The sequence below is a fragment of the Martes martes genome (genome assembly GCF_963455335.1).
Source record: "Martes martes genome assembly, chromosome: 2".
Classification (NCBI taxonomy): Eukaryota; Metazoa; Chordata; class Mammalia; order Carnivora; family Mustelidae; genus Martes; species Martes martes.
The window spans coordinates 120,192,073-120,209,787 of NC_137889.1; the positions used below are offsets into that span (position 1 = coordinate 120,192,073).

General features: G+C 34.1%; 1 protein-coding gene across 2 annotated transcripts in view; it reads left to right on the forward strand.

Annotated features, from left to right (window-relative positions):
- ADAD1 (adenosine deaminase domain containing 1) overlaps positions 1–17,715 on the forward strand; it is a gene marked incomplete at both ends in the record, with an annotated part of 57,666 nt that overhangs the window by 2,527 nt on the left and 37,424 nt on the right. For both annotated transcript variants that reach the window (XM_080797001.1, XM_080797002.1), the window contains 4 exons: positions 1,462–1,629; positions 7,929–7,997; positions 12,604–12,729; positions 16,429–16,552. In XM_080797001.1, the coding sequence (XP_080653127.1) occupies positions 1,462–1,629; positions 7,929–7,997; positions 12,604–12,729; positions 16,429–16,552 (487 nt within the window). The remainder of the gene's footprint in view (positions 1–1,461; positions 1,630–7,928; positions 7,998–12,603; positions 12,730–16,428; positions 16,553–17,715) is intronic.

Sequence of the window (17,715 nt, forward strand, 5' to 3'; positions counted from 1 at the left end):
TGAATAATCTGAATCAGTAGGTTTAATGATGAGACCAGAGTATCAGTATTTTCACAATTCTATAGGTGATTTAAATACATACTAAAGTTTGAGAATCTGAAGTATGATAGGATGAAGCTTAAAGGCTCAGCACTCTGACACTGAGTACTTAATTAACAAATTTGATGGATGCTGTCTCATACATAAAAAATCATCAGGGCTACTAGTTAAATATATAAAATACTCTCAGGTTTTGTAAATTTGGATTGGAACCTAGGTGATCATAAAGAAGGAACTTGGGAAACTGAAGTCATAGAGAAAATCAGCTTACTCAGATGCGGTGAGGAGTTTCTTGTAAAACCTTGATGTACATCTTAAAAAAAACCCAGGGACGCCTGGGTGGCTCAGTTGGTTAAGCAGCTGCCTTCGGCTCAGGTCATGATCCCAGCATCCTGGGATCGAGTCCCACATCGGGCTCCTTGTTTGGCAGGAGCTTGCTTCTCCCTCTGCCTCTGCCTGCCACTCTATCTGCCTGTGCTCACTCTCGCTCCTCTCTCTCTCTGACATATAAAGAAATAAAATCTTAAAAAAAAAACAAAAACAAAACAAAACAGAAGTTAGTGTAATATGTGAGAAAATAATAATGATGATAATGACAACGGGGCTTATGTGGAGTGACATTGTACCTAGCCAGGGTAGAACCTTAAGTTGACTAAAGGTCTTCTAAAGTCTGAATTACCAACAAGTAAAACTTGAACTGGAAAAATCTTTGCCCTGTAAATTTAGATGATTCCATTTCATTTTTCATTAGGCAAAAATGAAAACTAGGTAAAAATAATTGTGTAAAGGTAATCTTCTAGGAATTTTGGATGGCTGGACTTTGAGTTTTATTCTTTAGCATGTCTTCTCTATTGTTTGTTTTGGTTTTCCTTGTGGATTCTCTCCCCTCCACTTGCCCTCTAGGCTATGGTGGTGTGAATAGCTTATCATAACTCCCTAATAGACTCACAAGATTTCTGCAAAAGGATCCCTTTTATTCTGGAACTTATATAAGAGTATCAGAGCACTCAGAAGGTGGGAGAAATTGAGCTTTATTATTATTGAATTTCAAAATAAGAGAGATGTTGCCAGAGGCTCCACATTTTACCTCTCATTGGTCATTCGTTAGATATTTGGATGCTTACTATTGCCAGGCTTCATTATACAAGACACTGTTGCTCCATGCATGATCTGTACTCTAAAGCTGTCTCTACTGTTCGTGTTGAATCTGGAGCCAAACTGGCTGTTGGATAGGTTCCTCAGAACTAGTTCAGGGGCTCACCCAGCTTTACCTTTAACCTGCATTGTAAAAAATAAAACACAAAACTGATAGGCCAAGATCGTTTTCCACAACTTTTGTACTGGGATATTTTTCTTATCAGATGTCATTTGCAAGATCATACTGTGAATTATTGCAGCATTTATTCTGACTTCTTTTTCAAGGTAACGTTATGGGGCCATATTTTGCTTTTTGTGCTGTGGTGGATGGTATTCAATATAAGACTGGACTGGGACAAAATAAAAAGGAGTCTAGATCCAATGCAGCGAAATTAGCTCTTGATGAGCTTCTACAGTTGGATGAACCTGAACCACGAGTTTTAGAAACAGCAGGTAAATACTCTTGATTATTATTTGTAAAATGTATCTTTTTCCAGAAGACATCACCTGAAGGATTTGTTTTTGAAGAGTTTCATGGCAACTGCAAGATAGAAGTTGTAGAATTTATTTCCTTCCATTGCTGATTGCTGACATGTTTAATATTAGTTAAAATGTTCTCGTAAAGGGGATTAAAAGTACACTTATGGTGATGAGTACTGAGTAATGTATGGAACTGTTGAACATTATATTGTACACCTGAAGTTAATATAATACTGTATGTTAATTTTACTGGAATTAAAAGTAAAAATAGCAAAGAAAATAATTAAAAAAAGGTTTTATATAAAAGAAAAAATACTCTTGTATATTTCAGCACCACAAGCTATAAACATGTTGAGTGAATTGTCTCATAATTTGTCAGATTCCCAGTAGCTTCACATCCAGAAACTTGATTTTCTCTGTAATTTATTGGATTCTTATTATGCTCTTAGTACAGTATATTTAATAGAGATTTTAAATGCAATTTTTGTGAAGTTTGCCTATCTATATTAAATTCAGGAATTCAGGAATGGTAAAGCTACTTGAGAAAATAATGGCCTAAAGCAAACTCCAGAAATAGATTATGCAGGTTGAAATATTGACCCTGGTTAGGCATGTTATTTGCTTTCTAAACCTGTTTCATCATTTAAAACATTAAAAAAATAAGTAATAAAAAATTATGACTCTGATAACTACCTCCTATGGCTGTTCTTAGGATTAAATATGCATGCAAAGCTCTCAACCAGTGCTTGGTGAATAACTTGTAATGTAAATGATAGTAGCTCTTATTAAATATTAATCATATATAAAATGGCAACATATTGAGGAACATATTCCATATTACCATTTTATATATGTGTTAGTATAATAAGCAGTTTTTGTCAGTGGTCCCTTAATGGTAGATTATATTATCTGTAAATAAGTTAACTTTAAAAGAGAAAAACAAATTTTATTTAAGCAGTGATTATAAATTCATTCTTTTTAAATTTTTAAATTCAAATTATCACTTTTATTGTATTACTGGGCTTTTTTGGCTTTTAGTCTATTCATTTTTTTCTTTTCTAATAATATCTTTTTGTTCTTTCTCTAAATTTAACTCTTATTTCACATATTTTATTTTTCAATTAAAACCATTATTTAGTAATTAAAAATGATTTATTTTGCTACATGTAAGTTTTGATGTGGAGGTTTTTTTTCATTGTTTTCAAATAGTTTGTCATACTTTGGATTTATTAAGTACTTAAGAGTGTATTGTGTTAATTTTCATGTTATTTTCTGTTTACTGTTTTTCAGGTTAATTTTCAGGGCTAGGTATGATTTTTGTCTTATACGTGCTGGCACTATAAATATTGTATTGTCCTTATTTTATTGAAATACTTAAATTCTTACGTGTTATTTGACTTGTAAAAAGCAACGATGCAGTGATTTAATTTTGTTAGAGTGTATACTTTTTTAAATTCAATATAAAATTATTTCTTTTTTATCTTGCATATTTTATATATGTTATGTGTTTTCGGTCTTAAAATTCTTTTAATTCTCACAGTGCTACTTTTAGTTACCTTTTGTGTTTGTTTAATATCTTTATCCTGTTTTACTTTTAATGATTTTCTATTGTACATAAAATTAGATTTTTTTGACATAAAGAATATTTCAATTAAAAAACTTCAACATTTGGGCGACTGGGTGGCTCAGTGGGTTAAAGCCTCTGCCTTTGGCTTAGGTCATGATCCCAGGGTCCTGGGATCAAGCCCCCATATCGGGCTGTCTGCTCAGCAGGGAGCCTGCTTCCTCCTCTCTCTCTGCCTGCCTCTCTGCCTACCTGTGATCTCTGTCTGTCAAATAAATAAATAAATAAATAAATAAAATCTTTAAAAAAAAAACTTTAACATTTGCATTTATTATGAATGGTAAGTGTCATTATTTTTTTTTTCCTTTTGTCCTGTAGATATTGTTTTCTTTGACTTTTTTTTCCTTTAAATATTTGGAGGGTATGTACTGCTTTTAACCTAGAAATTCCTCTTTCTGATGTGAATTCAATTTTGATAATTTTGAGTTTTGATTTTATCTCTTGATAATTTTGCTGTCTTTACCAATATTCATATTTGTCCATCACTCATTTATTCAGTCTCACTGATTTATCCTCTGGGTTAACAAATCTTACTCACCTGGCGCTTAATGTGATGAGTGATTTATTTCTTTTATAGATATGCCTTTGCCTTTCCAGAGTCTTCAACAAATTAATGTGAAATGCAGAACTGGTGGCAAGAAATATTCTTAAGACATTTCTTCAGTTTATTAATGAAAATTCTTTATATGTGATTATTGTATCAGCTATTAACCCACCTAGGTATATCCTTAGCAATATTTTCCCAGTTTCCTTCCAACTATAGCATGCAGTAGAATCAGTAAATCTATATTTTCAGGATATGCTGTGTTCCAAGGACTGTGCTAGGTATTGGGAATTTAGAGTCAAGTAAGATCTGTTCTCTGCCCTCAAGAAACTAAAATGCTTTGTTGAAATTACATTAAAACAAGTCTACAGAATTTCCCAAGCAACTAATTTAATTGTCAGAAATGGATGTTTATGATTGGCTTCTAATGATGAATACTTTTTTCCCTAAGGGTCTTTAAAATGCTTATCTAGGGCTAGCAAATGTTTTGCCTGGTGGGCTACAGTTTTTAGTTTCTAAGTATTTATCTTTTGCCTTTTCTGAAAATTAAGGTAGCACTTTTCCATATCCACTGATGCCCCGTTTATATTCACCATTGTTTTCTCAAAGAGTACCAATAGTACCTTAATTAAGACTAAAGGTTTTTTAATAATGTATTTTCTCTTGTCACAGAGCCTAGTAATAATTTAATTTAATAATTTAATTAGGTGACCTTTTCCCTTATATTCTTTAAAATGTCCTAAACAGCTGAGTTTAAAAATTTATTTTACTTGTGAAGGGATATGGAAGATAAGAGGTGAGTATTTCTTTGCTGTGAGCTTTATATCAGTTTTTCTGATCTATTCATTTATAACATAAAACTTAAAAACTTATTTTTTTTAAATTTTGAACTCATCAAAATTATTTTCCATCTGTATCTTTTCATATTTTATATGTGGTGTTTTAAAGTGTAATCTTAATTTTTTTAGTTGTATAGAACTTCTTACTTTAATTTTTTAAGTTTTGAAAATCTTAACACTTCTTAAAAAAAAATTCTTTTTTTAATTTTTATTTAAAGTAAGCTCCTTGCCCAACGTGGGGCATGAACTCAATGACCCTGAGACTGAGTTGCATGCTCTACCAACTAAGCTGGCCAGGCACCCTGAAAATCTAATACTTTTTGACACAATGAGTTAAGAACCTGGTTCTAAGTTTATTTCAATACTCCTTATTAAAAAAATCATTTAAAAGGCTTTTAGTGTAGTCAAACAGAATTTTATAATGTATATATGTAAAACAAATTTTAGTATCTTAATGATTTTAAGTGTACAGTTTAGTGTGAAGTACATTCATTTTGTTGTGTATCCAATATCCAGAACCCTTTGCATCTTGCAAAACTGAAATTCTATACCCATTAAACAATTATTCCTCATCTCCAGCACCCTCCCTTACCCCTTTGACACCAAGTTCATGGCAGTTACCATTCTACTTTCTGTCTGTATGAATTTGACTACTAAAGGTGGAATTGTATAGTATTTGTCTTTTCATGGCTGGCTTTTTTCATTTATACTGTCCTTAAGGTTTATCTCCATTGTAGCATGTGTGAGAATTTCCTCCCTTTCTAAGACTGAATAATATTCTCTTGTATGTATATACCACATTTTGTTTATCCATTCACCTGTTGGTAGATACTTGGGTTGCTTCAACTTTTGGCTATTGTGAATAATGCTGCTATGAATGTGGATGTGCAAATAGCTATGACATTCTGGTCTCACTTCTTTGGGTTTCATACCCAGAAGTGGAATTGCTGGATCATATGGCAATTTTATATTTAATTTTTTTAAAGAACTGCCATATTGTTTTCCATAATGGCTACACCGTTTTACATTCCTACCTGTAGTGCACAAAGGTTCCAGTTTTTCTACATCCTCACCAACACTTGTTATTTTATGGGTTTTTTGTTTTGTTTTGTTTTTGATAGAAGCCCTTCTACTAGGTATGATGTGGCATCTCATTGTGGCTTTGACTTGCATTTTCCTAATGATTAATGATGCTGAACATTTTCTCATGTGCCATTTTATATCTTCTTCAGAGAAAGGTAATGATGCCTTTGCCCATTTTTGAAAGGGCTTATTATTTTGTTGTTGAGTTTTAAGAGTTCTCTATACAGTAGTTCCTTCCTTATTCATGGTTTCACTTTCCACGGCTTCAGTTACCTGTGGTCAGCTATGGTCTGGAAGCAGATGATCCTCCTTCTGACATATCAGAAGGTCAGTAGTAGCCTAATGCTATGTCACAATGCCTACGCCATTCACCTCACTTCATCTCATTACATTTTAAAATACCCCATCATTACAAGATGGGTGAGTACAATATAAGATATTTTGAGAGAGAGAGAGAGAGAGAGAGAGACTATGTTCATGTTTTTATTACAGTATATATGTTCTATTGTTCATCTCTTATTGTGCCCAACTTATACATTAAACTATCATAAAGACATATGTATTGGAAACATAGCATGTTTAGGGTTTTGTATTATCTGTAGTGGAACCAATCCCCTCGATAGGGAAAGACTACTATATATTCTGGATATCGATCCCTTATCAGGTACGTGACATGCAAGTATTTTCTCTCTCTTTGTGATTTGCAGTTTTACTCTGTTAATAGTGGTTTTTGATTCATAAAAGTATTTAATTTTGATGAAGTCCCAACTTTTTCTTTTGTTGCCTATACTTTTAGTGTCCTATCTATATAGTTATTGCCAAATTCAGTGTCATCCTTAAACTTTTCTCTTAGATTTTCTTCTAAGAGTTTTATAGTTTTTACCCTTATGTTTGCGTCTTTGATGCATGTTGAGTTAATTTTTGTATATGGGGTTAGGTGGTGGTCCATCTTCAGTCTTTTGCATGTGGCTATCCAGTTTTTGCAGCAGCATTTATTGAAGAGCCTGCCCTTTCCCCTTTTGATACTGGACCCCTTGTCAAGAATCATTTGAGAAAATATGTGAGAATTTATTTCTGGGTTCTCTATCCCATCAATCTGTGTGTCTATCTTTATGCCATTACCATACTGTTTTGATTTATTATCACTTTGTTTTAAGTTTTAAAATAGGAAGCATGAGTCCTCTAATATTGTTCTTTTTCAAGATTATTTTGCCTATTTGAACATGGTGCTTTAAAATGCAGGCCAACTGGTGCAGTCCCATTTTTTATTGAAATTATTTGTTCTTGAAGAACAGGATTTAATATATTTGGTTTTCATTCTACCTGAGCCCAACTGTCCTGAGTAAATGGAAAAAATCCATCTTTCTCTGAGTTTTTAAAACTCTGCTTAGTTAAAGTCCAGAGTGTATATATCTAACTCTAGTTACTAGCCTTTGCTTAACTAATGTAAACTGCAAGATGACATTGCCAGTCTTTCCTTGCTGATTTTGATATGTTCAGTCAGTATTTTGTCTTACTCAAAATTAAGTCCTGAGTAGCAGTATTGTTTGCTTCCTTTGTTCTTATGAATGATTCTTGAGAGATACTAATTAATTTAGTTGAACTTTTGCTCCTGGAAACTCTTCTTTTAATCTTTTCTGATCTTTTTTGTTGTTGTTTCTTTCGTTTAATGTCATGTTCTTTTTTGTTTGTTTGTTTTTCCTGGATTCCCCATGTCAGGATCCAAATTGGAAAGCCATTGCAAAGAATGAGACTAAAAGCTTTGAAAACTTTGAATGTAGTATCCCCTTAGGAAAAATGGTAACTTTTACTTACTAAATTGTGATGGGATATTAATTTTAAATATTTTGCATAGTAGTATAAATAGAAAATTGTTCGTGAGCATCTGAAACAAGGTTTCATTCTTAACTCTTTGAAATATGGCATCTGTGACAACGCAAACTGTATAGCAGCATAAGATAAGGAAATCCAGAGCTGTGTGTGTATAATTTCATTATAGGTAAGACATTTATCAAGACTGAGCTAATGAATATTTGGTGGCCTAGAGTTGGCAGAACTATACAGAAAAAATAATCATTTTAAGATTGCTGTTTATTATGGAATAGTTAGGTACCTGCTCTTTGGAACATTGAAGTTTCATGTTTCTTTATGTTTTGTTTTGTTTTGTTTTTTTCATTTACAGGTCCTCCTCCTATCCCTGCAGAACCTGTTGTTTCACCCGAACCAGTATATGTCTCAAAAGTACATTATGGTAGGAAAGTCCTTTATGATCTTCTTTTCTAGAAGAGTAACCAAGTAAAAAAATTAAACATATAATCAAAATATGCTTTATGTATTAACATATACATTAGTATTTTATCATTCAAACCTGTCACACTTCTACAAGGAGGAGATTTTCCTTCTGTATTCTGTTAAAAAAGAAATAAGGAGGGGAGAGGAAAAATTGAAGAAATGGCTATTTTTCTATAAGGAGGTGGTTCATCAGTTTCATATAGCTGCTCTTTTGAGAATGTTTTGCTTTGGTAGGCTTGTCATTAATGAAAAACAATGGCTTTCTGGTGGTTAATGGTTGGGACATTCATTTTAAATAATCTATTTACTTGTGCGCCTGGGTGGCTCAGTGGGTTAAGCCTCTGCCTTTGGTTCAGGTCATGATCTCAGGGTCCTGGGATTGAGCCCCTCATTGGGTGCTCTGCTCAGTAGGGAGCCTGCTTCCCCCCTCTCTCTCTGCCTGCCTCTCTGCCTACTTGTGATCTCTGTCAAATAAATAAAATCTTTAATAAATAAATAAATAAATAATCTATTTACTTTTAATGGCAATTATTTATCACTCAAGCCCAAGAAAACTACAACTACCATTGCAGTTACTAATTGTATCATCTACAATCAGCTACTTCTCCATGCACATTAATTTTTCCATCTATAAAATGGCCATAACAATAATTACCTCATTGGGTAATTATGAGAATTAAATGAATTCATATATGTGGAATATTTAAATCAGTGCCAGTAGATGCATCCTAAATAGTAACCTTTTTTTATATTACTTTGTCATATTCGACATGTGTTGTAGTTGTATCCATTTCCTGTCAGATTATGAATCCTCTGAAAGTCAGGAAATTATTTCTCCATTGTTTACATAGTGGTTAACACTTCAGACTTCAAAGTTTAGAGTGCTTATAGAATTAAAATGAAAATGAGCCTTTCTTTTTCTTCTAAATCTGGAGATTAGGATTTATTTATTTGTTTATTTTCAAAGATTTTACTCATTTATTGGACAGACAGAGATCACGGGTAGGCGGAGGAGGGGGGCTCTGCCCCCCGCCACGAGAGCACCCAGTGCAGGTCTCGATCCCAGGACCCGAGCCAAAGGCAGAGGCTTTAACGCACTGAGCCACCCAGGTGCTCCTGGAGATTAGGATTTAAAAATAAACTTTATGCCTATTCAGACTTGGTTTGTACATTGTCTTTTTAAATTTACATTACCTTTCTAAAACAGAGAAAGACTGAGCTTGTTTGGAGTAAAAGGACCAGACCAGGGAAAATAGGCCTATTCAAATGGCAAAATTTACCAAAGTTTAGTATAGTAATTTGATCTAACAGTCCTAAGAATTGAAGAAAAGAAGGGAAGTGTGAGGTGAATCTAGTAATAATCATCCCTTAACATGGGAGAGGGCCCTAGTCTGTCTTTTCAGCCTCTGTGGGCAACTTTAATGAATAGTGGGATAAAAACTCTGATCAGTGACTGACAATATAGTTTAATATTACCCTGAGAAAACAGATAAATCTGTGAAGAAGAAAATGTGGTTAACATTATGTTTAAGGAAATACATGATTAGAGCCACGTTTAGTAGGCTCAGACAGGAGTCAAGTTGTCAGAACATGTAGAGCTAACCTCATCCTTCCAGCTTATGGGTAAACACAGGAGTTAAATGTTGTTGCCTTTGGAGAAAAAAGATTTGAGGCCCACAGTAATTTCCAAAACAGATCCTGGTTGGACCATTTATAGAGTGTATCACTATTTCACAGCCTGTCTGCATTGTCCTATTTCTAACTGGGCCATATTTCATTAAAAATAATGATATTTTGGGGTGCCTGCTTGGCTCAGTCCATAGCTTCGACTCTTGATTTCAGCTCAGGTCATGATCTCCAGGTTGTGAGATGGAGATCGGCATTGGGCTCTATGCTGGCTGTGGAACCTGCTTAAGATTCTGCCTCTCTTTGCACTTCTTGCCCCTTCTCTAAAAATTAAGTGAATAAACAAATAAATAAATACAAATTTTTAAAGAGTGGTATTTTGACTCTGAAGATAGGTTTAGGTTACTCATGATACTGAAGATCACTTGAAATTAGCTACTCGAAATTAAAGAAATGTTAAATGGCATTATGCATGTCATATTTTTATCTTATCTTTCATTTTCAGTAATTTGGGAGAACATTTTATTTCCTTAATGGTACATTACACATATACATGTATAAGGAAAATGGTATTGCATTTTCTGTTTTTTAGAAGAGCTACATCTAGTAACTGAGACTTGGTTATATTCACAATATTATTTACCTTCAACACTGAATTAAGATCAAGAGGTATACTGGTTTGTTGTTAAGTCCCAAATGTGCTTTATGTTATTTAGGTACAACCTTTTAATGTGTAGCAGAACATTTTTTTTTTGTTTTGTCCCATACACAATTCTTGTTCTATACTAATCACAGTTTTTTTCTACTCTATATCATAATGTGTGTTTTTCTACTCTATATCATAATGCAGTACTTGCTAACTCTATATGATATGATCAAACAAATTACAGTTCATTCATTCTATGGACCCATTAAGAAGGATAAGGTAATACTAATGTCTACCCTTGACTGATGTTCAAGACCAAGTAAATGCAAAAAGTGCATTTCAACATGTCCCATTTTTTGTTTTTTGAAGTGATACATATTTATAGATTCTCAAAATTTCTATTAGAAACTGGTAACATTGCCTGCATTTGGTGATGCAGCTTCTGAATGTATATTTTTATATTGCTGTTTCAGTTTTTTTAAAAAGCTAAATTTGGGGTGCCTGGGTGGCTCAGTGAGTTAAGCTTCTGCAGTTGGCTCGGGTCATGATCCTGGAGTCTCAAGATGGAGCCCTGCATCAGGTTCCCCACTCAGCAGGAAGTCTGCTTTTCCCTCTGACCCTCCCCCATCTTGTGCCCTCTTTCTCTCTCTGTGTCTCTCTCAAATAAATAAAATCTTGGGGCACCTGGGTGGCTCATCGCTTAAGCATCTGCCTTTAGCTCAGGTCATGATCTCAGGGTCCTGGGATGGAGCCCCACATCAGGCTTTTTTTTTTTTTTTTTTTGGCAGGGAGTCTGCTTCTCTCTCTCCTCTGCCACTCCCTATGCTCATGCTCTTTCTCTTTCGCTTGCATGCGAGCTCTCTCTCTCAAGTAAGTAAAATAAAATCTTTAAAAAATAGATTAAAATATTTTTTTAAAAAGTTAAATATCATTAGATGGATACTGCTTCTTCTGTATCATGAGTTTTTGGTGATACGCAGAGACAAGTTGTGAGTACTTCTCATATTTTTACTACATAAGGACTAAAAACTAATTTGTACACCACACAATGATGCTTTTGTCAATATCAGTTTTAGTGAAATATATGCTAGCATGCAATTACGGTAATAATTGGCACCTCCACATTATATGTTTTGTGAGGAGATAGAAGAATATAACTATTACTTCATTCTTTTTTCTCTCAGAGCTTCATTTAGTAATTTTGTGATTGTTCACATTCTTCTTGATAATGTGAATTTGTTTTTGGTAAGAAGATAGTATTAACAATATTAAGAGAAAAATTAAAGTTTAACAGATATAAACAAAAATATGTAAATGGCCTAACTGAAATGTATTGTGTCCTGTTAGCAGAATGTTAGCTGAGATTGCCAACATGATACTTTTATCATTTGTGTGCTTTTTTTTAACGTAATAATTATTAAGCAGGTAGAAAGAATTTCTGTGAAAATTGTGTTCATTTCATATATAATGCATGACAGCAAAGTTGTTTCATTGCTTTTTTTACTCTAAAAATTTGAAATCGACTGCAAGCCACTTGATACACTACTGAGCAATCTCATGAAACACCAGGAACTATCAGTGGCTTACAAATAAACTTGGAGAAACACTGTATTAGGTCATTCTGCAACCTCTCATTCTCCAAAACAGTGGTTCTTCAGTAGGGATACCAAAGCAACAAATGGCCAGGGCCCTATCCAGAATCTTAATTTTAAGCTCTGTTATGTTTTACAAAAAAAAATGCATGGGTAACTTCGATGTATATTCTTGGTTATAAACTGTCCTCTAGTGATCCTAGTTACTTAAAACTATCTTTATCCCCTTTCAAAGTTTAGGACTTTTTTAGTAGGAACATGGACTATATCAAGGGTCTAAGTGCTTAGTGCTTTGCAGTAGTTCTTAGTGGGGCAAATACTAAGGAGTGTATTTTAATTATCACAGTGTTGAGGGAAGACTACTGGCATTCAGTGAGATGTTGGTTGGCAATATGGGAGCATCTTATTCAAAGAATAATGACTTGTGTCTTGTAGGACTTTTGAATATTTCATAAATATCAGTAATTCTTTGATATGTAATATTAAGAATTTTTTACAAGGAGTTTTCCATAAAGCTCAATAATGTGGTTTTATAGAATTGAATGCTTTAAAATATCAATCATGACATAAATTATAATTTACTCCCTTACCTATAAATAACAAAGTCACTCAATTGCAGTGTTATAATAGGAATAATAGAGGCCTCTGGGAGAAAGCAGTGTGTTCTTCAAATTCATATTCCATTTGATTTTTTTTTCCAGAAGGGAGACATATTCAGTATGCAAAGATTTCACAGGTTGTTAAAGAAACGTTTAATCAACTAATTTCCAATCATTCAGAATATCTGAAATGTAGCAATTCATTGGCTGCTTTTATAATTGAAAGAGGTAAGTCCAAGTATTTGGCCTTGTGGAAAAAGTATTAAATATCCTAATCATTTGAGCTGTATATAGTAGTGTTTTAACTGACTGTCTTTGGCCATTTTTACAATGGTGTTGCTTTGATTGATTTGAAGTGGCCTTTTCTAATGGGTGTGGATCTTTAAATACAAAGGCTTTTAGAGTTAAAGTGTATATATATCTCCAAAAATGTATGAGAATTCATAGACAGTTGAGAGCTGACAGAGTTAAAATATTTGGATACTGAAACTTTAAGTTTTAACTTTAAGTTAATAAGACTTGAATATATGGAGGAAAGAGAGAAATAGAGGAGAGAGAGAAAGAAGAAAGCAACAATGAGAACAGTGACAATTGTTTATAGAACAATAAGTTTATTACTAGTGCAGAAATATATATAAGTAGTCCATACATATATGTGTGTATACGTATGTGTGTATATATATGTGTGTGTGTGTATGTATATATATGTGTGTGTGTGTGTGTGTGTGTGTGTATAAAGTAATACATAATATACTTAGGTTGATAGGATTTACTGAATTATGGAGTCATTTAAAATCCAGTCAGAAGTTGGGTTTAATGAGAAAGATAGTAATGGTGAAAGATTTTTGGTCAGGGATTGATTCTAATTGTTGGGAATGGCACGAGACTTAGCTCTGCTACTTAAATGACTTTGAGCATGATATATAATTCTCTCCTTCAGTTTTCTTCTAATTTTTTAAAAGTAGAAATAATCTTTACTTAATGAAGTTACTAGGATTAGATGTGATAATATAAATACTTGACACAGTACTTGGCATTTAGGAAAAGCTTAAATTACATATGTAATGATTAAAATAAGTTTATGTTTAAGCAATATTTGCCAACAGTTTTTTTTTTAAATACTACAAGGATTGGGGCTGAATTAAAGAATCATAATTTAGGTGACTGTGATGCAGCTGCTTACGTTAGAGTTGAGATAGAAATGAACAGGGAAAGAAAATATTTTTTTAGAAATTGATGTGATAAGATGAATGTGACAACAAATGATAGATGAAGTGGGATGAATAAAACATAACATTTCAAGTTTACACGGTACAGTGGTGCTTCCATATATACATCTGAAAGCTGATGTGAAGTGTGAATAGCATGGATGAGAGTAATAAATCTGGTTTTGGAAATACAGTTGTGAATGTGGGGTAGGAAAAGACTGAGTAAGGTTAAGTACGTGTTCCTGGAGTAACTCAGATAATTAGTACATACTTAAAATGTATTAGGAACCTCAGATGGGTATTCCTCAGTGCCCAACCAGCCTGTGTCTCCAGTAGGGTTGCTCACACATTCTCTGAAATGTCCATTTCATACTTTTCTTTGTCCTCAAATATTCTACATCCTCTCTTCCATCTTGCTTTCAGCTAATGGCCATGTTTCATAATTTTTAATTGTGTCTGTAAGAAACTATCAAATCCAAACTTCTTTCTGTTCTCTACCACCAAATCTATGTAATTCCTTGCATTTGTGCTCATCTTCTCCACTGTGAGTGGAGGAAGGATTTTTCCTCTTAAAGCTAATCACTTCATTTAAATTTTGGTTCTATTCCCTATCGTATCTTGAATTTCTTCTTTTGGTTTTCCCCTCTTTTTCTTGCATTATCCAACTAGTATCTCTCTGAAACACGTCAGGTCGAGTTACAGAGTTGAAGTAGGAACTGAGTTTCTATTTGTAACTCAGAGTTTTACATCACCATTTCAGAACTTACACTGACACAGTATAATTCCCTTTTACCATCACCATCCTCTCCTTACTGGAGCCACTTTGTTTGTGATAATGGAACTTTATATTTTTCCCATCTAATTTTACTCCTCCTCCAGCTTTCTCCATCTGAATAAATGGCATTTTCTCATTTGCTCAGACTAAAAGGCTAAGTCCTTTCCCTAGTACTCTACAGTTTATCTCTAAGTTCTATTATGTCTCCAGGTTCTCAGACCTGATTATTCTTTTCCAACCACGCTTCATTATTCAAATCTTAAGTCATTATGTCTTCAGCTTCTTGGACTTACAGCATTCTCCACATTCTCCACATAAAGAAGTGATCTTAAAATATAACCCAATATTGTTTTCACTCTCTTACCTTCAGTAGCTTCACCATAGCTCTTGGGTAAAACCACAGACTCCTTAGCATGGTTTATGATGCTTTATTCTCTAACCTCATCTTATGCCATTCCTTTCACTCTTTACTGGAGCAGCTATACTGGTCTCCCTCTGCCCAAGGTCTGCACAAGCTTTTTCTTTTGACCGCAACGCAATCCCCTTTACCTCATTCATGCTGCTCGCTCCTCATACTGAAACTTAAATTTCAGTTTCATAAGGAGAGATTCTGCAACTAGTTTGCATAGGTAATCTTCTCCCCCCCCCATTATTCTTTACATTGGCCCCATATTTTTTTCCTTTAAAGCATGTATCACAGTTTGTGGTTTGTTTAGTCTTTTTCTGTCTTTCCTATTAGAAGCTTAATGAGGGCATGTCTTGCTCAACATTCCTAGCATCTGCTTTAGTGCCTAGAACTTCATAGGACCTCAACAGTTTTTGTCAAATTAATGAAAGTCCTTCAGGTATTTGCAAATATGACACTTTTTTCTTTTTTTAAAGATTTATTTGTTTTAAAGAGAGTGTGCGAGCATGTGAGCTGGAGGAGAGGCAGAGGGAGAGGGAGAGAGAGAATCTCAAGCAGACTCCCTGCTGAACCTCCCGACTCAGGGCATCGTCTTGTGGGGCTCCAGCTCAGGACCCTGACTGAGATCATGTCCTGAGCCAAAGTCAAGAGTCCTGACACAACTGACTGAGCCACCCATGCACCCCTGAAACTGAACTTTATCTGAAAGTCTAAGAGACTTTCTGAAATCATCACAGATGTAAAAGAAAAAGCAAGAGGAGAATATTCCAGAGAAAAAAGAGCAATGAGCTTAGTGACTATGCTATAGAAAGGTCTTATACTTAGGATGTGAAAGGAAAAAAGAATTATATAAGGAAACTCATTCAGCAGAAAGCAAATGGAGCAAAACTGTTAGAAAAAGAATAAGGTGCTTTTTTCTTTAAAACGGTTTCAGGGGTGCCTGGAGGACTGAGTTAAGCATCTGACTTCTGCTCAGGTCATGATCTTGAGGTCCTTGGATTGAGCTCTGGGTCAGGCTCTCTGTCAGTGGGGATTCTGTTCCTCCCTTTCCCTCTGTTCCTCCCCCGCTGTTCATTCACATGCACAGTCTCTCAAATAAATAAAAGGTCTTTTAAAAAGCAGTGTCAGTAGAACAGGGAAACTATGATTTGTAGAGAATTTGAGTGGATTAAGAAAAAAAATAGAGCCGCTGTAGATAACTTAATTTGCAAAAGTAAAATAGCAAATGAAGTCTCTAGTAAGCCAAACATATCTAGATGAAGAAGAAATACATGCATCTTTGAAAACTAAGGATATCTAATGATTCTATTGATTGTGGTAAAATTTTAGAAGAACTATTATAAAATGTCTTTTTAATTGAAATATTATTGAAGTATTGAAAATGCTGTTTCCTAGAAGACACTCAAACTCTTATTTGAAACTGTGAAATTTTTCCATTTTTTGGTCAATATAAGTAACTTTAAAATGGTAAGGTAGAGGTTAAACATATGAAAGAGGGAGGTCAAAATAACCTGCTACTGTTAACCTTTTCCTTTCAGCTGGACAGCATGAAGTTGTAGCTGTAGGCACAGGTGAATACAATTACAGCCAGTGCATTAAGCCAAATGGAAGAGTGTTGCATGACACTCATGCTGTTGTTACAGCAAGAAGGTCTCTCCTTAGGTAAGGTGACACATATTTAATGCCACCAAATGTTAATGCTTTCAGTCAAAAGTAACCACATAACAGTGTCTTTATTTACAAATGGAATTTTACTGATCATTAAGCCATGGATATGACTGTTCTTACTTATCCAAGTCATTTGATTATTTCCATGTCATTTTAAAAAATCTTACAGTAACTACAGTGTCTGTAATTGGTGGATTTTAGTGGCTTCTATTATCAAGACCTTATGAACTCAGTTTCAAGAGTTCTACAGCTTTTTTAAAAACATATCGTCTTTTTTATCAAAGTAATTGGAATATACAGCTTTCTATCTGGACCAAGTCGACTTGGTAATATCACCCCGTGCCCAAGTTAGTCATAGTTATCCAAAGATATCACCTGAAGCCGGTAAGTTTCCCTTCATAAGGTCTATGCAAAGTTTACCATATAGCAGAACGTAGATACAGTATTTTTTTTAACTGATACATAGTTGACATACAATGTTAAACATGTTTATGTTCAACACTTACCACATTCACCACCATGATAAATGTAGTCACCTTCTGTCACCATATGATGTTATTACAGTATTATTGACTATACTCCCTGTGCTATATTTTTTATCCTCCTGACTTGTTTTATAACTGTAAGTTTATACAGCCTGGCAGATCTCAAAGAGGGAGAAAAGGGCTGAGATGAGCATACCTCGTTTCTTTTCCCAAATTCTTCAGTAGTTACTCTGCTCCTTACAAAAGGAATGAATAGCAGGTGGGAGAGAGAAGCCAGGAATGTTAGTCCTTAGAAGTCTGTTTATATGAAAAGTGAGAAAACTGTAATTTTCTCCAGGATCCACCAGATTTTGGTTCTGCTAAGGCATTGAGCTTACATTTTATAAAAACTTTTTTATAGATATTTTCAAACATAAGTAAGAAAAGGATAGTGAATTCTGCCATTCAGTTATCAGCATTCTGATACCAGTATCCAATGATCATATCCAGTTATCAGCATTCTGCTGTTCTTATTTAACCTATGCATCCACACTTTTTGATGGTGCTATTTTCTTTGGTAGAGTATTTTAAAACAAAGTTAAACATTATTTTGTCTGAAAAACTTTAAGTACACGTCTCTAAGGAAAGAATCCTCTAATCTTAAAAGGAAGGTTTTGAGGAAATCCATGAAGG